This window comes from Haliaeetus albicilla, chromosome 6 (genome assembly GCF_947461875.1).
Source record: "Haliaeetus albicilla chromosome 6, bHalAlb1.1, whole genome shotgun sequence".
In the NCBI taxonomy this organism is placed as follows: Eukaryota; Metazoa; Chordata; class Aves; order Accipitriformes; family Accipitridae; genus Haliaeetus; species Haliaeetus albicilla.
In genome coordinates, this window is record NC_091488.1 from 11,930,155 (window position 1) to 11,936,228 (window position 6,074).

The 6,074-nt window shown below is 51.9% G+C and overlaps 1 protein-coding gene across 1 annotated transcript; it reads right to left on the reverse strand.

Moving 5' to 3' along the window:
• Window positions 1-573: 573 nt before the first annotated feature.
• On the reverse strand, window positions 574-5,313 carry CRYAA (crystallin alpha A). The gene is made up of 3 exons (XM_069784738.1): window positions 4,484-5,313; window positions 3,408-3,530; window positions 574-2,322 (listed from the first exon to the last, which is right to left on the reverse strand). Exons 1-3 carry the CDS (start codon window positions 4,670-4,672, stop codon window positions 2,113-2,115), a joined length of 522 nt encoding a protein of 173 aa, XP_069640839.1. The 5' UTR covers window positions 4,673-5,313; the 3' UTR covers window positions 574-2,112.
• Window positions 5,314-6,074: the final 761 nt, after the last annotated feature.

The window sequence follows — 6,074 nt, forward strand, 5'->3', positions numbered from 1 at the left end:
AGAAAGCTTTGGGATTGCCCAATAATTAATCTCAGTAAAAAATAGGTTTAAAATAGTGTCAGATTCCGAGGGGATTCCTTGCTTTCTAATTACCAGACGGTAATCTCCCTCCTTTCCCTCTTGCCCCTGCTTCTGCAGCACTTCCCTCCTCCTGCAGCCTTGCCCCTCTCCCTGGCTCTCCCCCAGCCGCCCCATGCAGGGCACACTCACTTTCTCCGGATAAGGGGCAATGTCCTTGCTCCTGACTCCCAGCCCTCCCTGGGTTTTGGCCTAGATGTGGCAGAAGAACGTGCTTTTTAATTTTAAATAGGCCCAGAGCTTCTGTATTTATGGCTCATATTAATATTTAAACTCATGCCATGAAAAAAAAACCAGCTTATATTTTCTCTCTTTTTCACAGTTAATCAGCAGCAAAGGGGAGGAGGTTGGCGGGCTCGTCTTTTTGGCAGAGCAACACTTTGTCCAGCTGTCGTCACCTCCCAGTGAGGGTATGGACCTGTGCTCTTTCCTGGGAAGGATTCTGTCACCCTGCCTTGTTTTGTAGGAATGATCCAGGAGCACCCAGAGACATGTTGATTGAGACAAACTTGTGTCTGCTCCCGGGGAAGCAGTGACCTTCTCTACTTAGGAGCCAAGGTGGACCTCAGAAACTCCACCTCACATTGGAGGTCTTGGATGTGAAGACCTCTACTAGGAGAAAAAGCACTCACTGTCCAAGCTGATCTTACCTACGGGGTTAATTGTGGGGGTTGCGGGGTTATCAGCGATGCTATGCTTTTGCTAAACAGCCCAGATCTCTGTCTGCTTGGAAAGCTATTTGAGTCAAGCATGAGTGCTGAAACCTTCAGGCTTGAGCACTCTCATCTACGCAGGCTTGGGAGCTATGGATTTCACGCGTGGCAATTGCAGGGAGAGACAGCACCTACGCCCTACCCACCCTGCCATCAAACAGCTTTAATCATTCATTTCAGATGAAATCCTTCACATCGTATCACGGAAACGAGGTCTGCATTGCCGTCTTTACTGACGCAATGAACTTAAGAAATGGCATGGCTGTTGGGCTGTTGAATTTTGTTCTTTTCTTGATCCTTTTGTTTTGCTTGCATGAAGGATAACAGGAGCACGAAAGAAAGGGCAAGTCATCATCACAAAATGTACTTCCAGCGGTGGAAAGCGCGTCCTCAAAGCAGTGTTAGGCACCGCGCTAACCTTTCAATTTCAAAAGCCTTAGAAAGGAACAAACGAAACCCCAAAGCCAATTGCGTGTTTCCTATATCTCTTTATTGACCGCCACTGACCGCGTTCTCAGGTTGAGTGCCAGATACCAGTGGAAGAGGTGGAGCTACCCTAGAATTAACAGCGAGAGCAAGGGAGACGGTGTGTTACGCGCAGGCTGGGGAGAGCTGGCTGGGGATGTGAAGCCTCTGCACAGCGGTGAGCCCCCATCTCTCCCCCGAGGGCCTACTAAGACAGTGGAAAGACGTGCTTGTCCTCGTGTCAGTTGTCCCTAAGGGAAACGACAGGGTAGTGGTATGAACAGATACACTTAAACACTTTGCTGAATAAAAATACACGTTGCAACCCCCGAAGGTAGGATGTTATGATTTCTCCTGTGGTTGCAAGGAACTCCTGGCACATTCATCACATGTACGCAGGATCTCAGGTGTGGGGCTTGGCTCTGTTGCTTTTTTTAAGAGTAACCAGTTTAACTCTGCGTGGGGTAGAGCAAGTCTGCAGGGCTTTTCACCTGCTCCAAGCCTCACCTCAAGACTTGGTGCACCAGGAGCCAGTGTTACTTCTGCACTCCCTCCTACCTGATGGTGGTTATGGACTACAGCACTGGACGAAGACCCTTTCAGCAAGTACAACAACGTGGCAGCACACGCCATCCATGCCATCCCCACAGCACAGCTCGCGGGTTTAAGCTTCAAAGTCCACCAGCCGCTCACCCAGCCCCTCGTCCCATCCAAGAGAAAGGGGGGGGGGAAGAAACACGGGGGGGGGGGGACCAACGAAAGAAACCCCTCTAGATATTCACTGATATCTATGCAATGGCTCTGGGAATGAGACCTGCAGACGGTGGCAGCCTGCATGCCGCAGCGGCAGGCGGGTTTAGGAGGAAGGCGCGGAGGTGGGCTTCTCCTCCCGCGACACGGGGATGGGCCTCTCGCTGTGGCTGGCGTCCATGTTGGAGGGGACCTTGGGGCCCGAGAAGGTCAGCATGCCGTCGTTGGACAGGGAGCAGGTGATGGCAGCCTGGTCCACGTTGGCAGGCAGGCGGTACCGGCGGTGAAATTCGCGGGAGATATAGCCGTGGTCGTCCTGAGAGGCAGTGGGGAAAGGGGGAGACCCATCAGAAACCCCCCAGCACCACGCCGTGCCTCCCTCCGCCCGACCCCGTGGCTCCATAGGAGGGGGGGCCACATTTGGCCTGGCTTATCGTGACACTGTACTGCTGGTATCGCCAGGCGATCTCCGCTTTTTACTCTATTTCACAGGTTTGTAGGGGCAGGTGTCCCCCCATGATGTCCCTGAAGCTGCAAGAGCTGAGCAGAGCAGCAGGGTGTGATTTTGGCCATATTGTAGGTTGGGTTCTGATCTGGACAGGGGCCCTGCCATAGTCTCCAATTTCAAAGGATGCTTGGAGAGAAAGTCTGGGGTTCTGTGAAGGTAAAAACAAGGCACACGTGTACGGCCATGTATTTCCTTACTAGGCAGCAACGCTGTGTCAGCCAAAGTACACAACCCTGGCCCCCTTTTTTTTGGCCAAAAGAATGAGAAATGCAAATTATTTTTTTTAAGTCAGCCGTGAAAATGGCTGCTCTCTTCCTCTGGAAAAAATAACTATATTAAAAAATACATACTGTTTCCAGGCTAGAGCTTTGTCTGGCCAAAAAAATGTATGAGAAGAATTAAACCCCTGCTGGTATAATTCACTTTTAGACCCCCACGGATATTTCCATGACATACGTGTTAAAAGTTTCCAAGCCTCAGGCATTTGGTTGTTTTTCTTTTGTTTTTTTGCTCTTGCTTTTCTCTCCTAGATCAGCATATGAAAACTCTGTTTTCACTAATGATTCTGGCTTATGAAAACTCAGCCATGCTTTGGCAGCACCAGATGATGTTCTTTGTCTGGTCCAATGTTATTAGTGAACAATGGACATCGTCATCTGACGGTTATGGAAGGTGATGATTGAAAATAAACAAAAGAGGAGTGGATCAGCTCATTATTGTCAGATATCTGGTTGGGGCTCTATGGGAACAGGCCATGCCAATAATGACAATCAATAAATAACTCTTTCTTCTGATATATTCTTTTTTTTTTCCTTCAGCTGAGGACCATTGGAAAGAAAGAAAACGGACCTTTACTCCCCAGTTTCTCCGTCATCACCATCACTTCCACTTACCTGTCTTTCACTGTGCTTGCCATGGATTTCCACAAAGTCATCGATAATCTTCACACTCAGGTCTTCAGGAGAGAAGTGTTTTACATCCAGCATGATTGTAAACTTGTCCCGGTCAGACCTCACCTGAAACGAACATTGTTAGACAGTAAGACCCTAGCTCTAAGCACGGAGATAGCACCAGCATCGTGGCAGATTAAAAGGCAGAGAAGGGGTGGTCTGGCGGCGGCACGGTTTCTCTTTCTGTGACTATGGACCTCAGTGGGGGTCTTCTTCCCATCACGGGGACCCGGTGACACTGGGAGGCCACGGTGGGCATCTGCGCCATTGCTACTGCTCTGGGGCAGAGGCGTCACTTCTCACCGCTGTTCTTCTGCCGGGGGACCCCTTTGCACTCAGCGATCTGCCAGATGCACCAGGCATTTGTACTCAGCAGCGAGAGAGGACGAAAACCAGTGTAATATTCTCTGATAGCACACGTTTCGTCCTTTCAGAGATTTATGGTTTCTTTGTGGTCTTAGCTCTGGGAGGAAACCAGCATGAGAGGGCTAGAGAAAGCGCCAGTCCCTGAGCTTCGGAGCACAGCCCCCATGGCTACGCACTCCTCCTACACGGAATTGCTCCTGGGTCTTCCAGCGTGGGCTTGCAACAACCACTGAGCTCCTGAGGTGGAGGAAGGGGCCGGAGGAAGCTCCCACTCGCCGGCGTCCTCTCCCATGCCGAGCTGCCCTCGTGGGCGCTTACTCCGGGAGCAGCCTAGCTCTTCCCTCACCATATGGCTGGCGGGCGTGAGGGCAGCAAAGGCAGCCTTTTACGTGTCGGAAACAACCGTCAGGAGCCAGAATAGTTTCCGTTTCTCAAAGGGAAGCCTTCTCCCCAGCAAGGGTTTCCCTCCGTGCCCAAGAAGGGGCGAGCGGGCTGTGCTTGCCGGTGGGCTGGAGGTCCTCCTCGCCCCCTTCGCACCCCAGCATGGGGGCTACAGCCACCGGCCCCCGCCGGTGAGCCGCGGGTGGGGTGGAGCAGGCAGAGGCGTAAGGAGGGAGAGGAAGGAAAAGGAGAGGAAGCCGAAGGGCCCTTACCTCTGAAATGCCCGACTCCAGCACGCTGCGGAAGAGGGACTGCCTGTAGTAGGGGCTGATAGTGGAAGAGAACAAAGGCAGGAGGTCATACTCGAGGAGACCCTCTCCGAAAAACTGGTCGAACAAACGGCTTGGAATGAGGGGTCCCAGAGCACGCTTGAACCAGGGGTGCTGGATGGTAATGTCCATGCTTGCTGCTGCTGCGACCTGTGGCTGCAAGGGGAGAGCGGAGGGGGCAGTGCAGCTGCTGGGAAGACAGCGATGCCTTGGCTGGACTGCGCGCTGCAGCCCCAGGGAAGCTCCCCCTATATATACCGGTCTCGCAGAATGAAGGCATTAGCGGGATTTCTCTGGAAAGACATGATCTCATGATGGAGTCAACATGGTCAGCAGAAATGTGGAGACTGACCTGGAAATGACAGTCTGGTTGGAATCGGTGCCAGATCTCCCGGAGGGATGATGCCAGGCAGCAGGCTGTGAGACACGGGGTGCCCAAGGGTACTGGCAGGTCTTCTATGGGATCAAGCAGGCTAAACAGGACACCCTGGTGGGTGTCTCAAGGACGCTTGTGAAGGAGGTCTGCTCTGTAGGTCTTTGTAACCCGCCCTTGGCTTTTCGTTAATTTGCTTCCGTTTTTGCCCCTCCTTGAAACAGAGACACAAAGTCTCTTCCAAATAAATGAGACAACTTTCTTCCAAGCGAGGAAAAAGGGTTTGATTCGGGTTGAAGAAAAGGAAACTTTTTTTGTGACACGCTATAAAGTGTCTCCACCACTTGAGAGGGGCCTGACACCCCTGGCATGGGGATCCTGGCAGGGCTGGCAGGGAAGCAGGACTAATGCATGATGCAGAGCATGAACATGGGTTTGACATAACAGAAACTTTTAACAAACAAATACTTTGCCAAAAGAAAGAAGGAAAAATACATTTGGTCACCAACCATAACAGCAGTCCCAAAGCCACTCTTGAAAGTGTCCTTGTTTTGATTTAGGAGAGTTGTGGGAGATTCATCTCCCAGTGTCACGACACAGATCTTGCTTAACATGTGTGTCTGGTTATGGCAGTTTTGCATTTCTGTTTCACTTAAAGCCACCTTTAAGGGGTCATCCACCATCCTGGACAGATTGGGGAAGGGGCACATGGACAGCCCACCGTGGGAGCAGCAAGCTCTGCCAGAGAGCTGAGGTGGCTGGCCAGTGAAATGGTGGCCAGTCTGCCCAGCTCCACAGCAAGGCTCGACACGAGGCTGCGGCGACAGCCGAAACCCCATTTCCACTGGAGCCAGTGGTGTAGTGATTGCATCCTAGAAGCCTTCTGGACAGCAGAAGCACCTACGTCAGGAGTCTTGTGCATCTCAGCATGTTTTGCAGTGAGCGGAGAGTGAGGGAGAGAGGAGAGGGCACTTCAGAGCTGAGGGGTTGAATCATCCTCTCATGGTGCCAGGGGCTAAAGAAACTGAGGGTGGCTGAGATCCTGGCATCAGTGCTTTGGGAGAAATGGGATCATTCCAGGCCAGAGGAGTTAAATTCAGAAAAGCATGGAGGCAAAGTGACATTCAGCTGTGCATCGCCTGCCATCTAGGTGCCACGTGG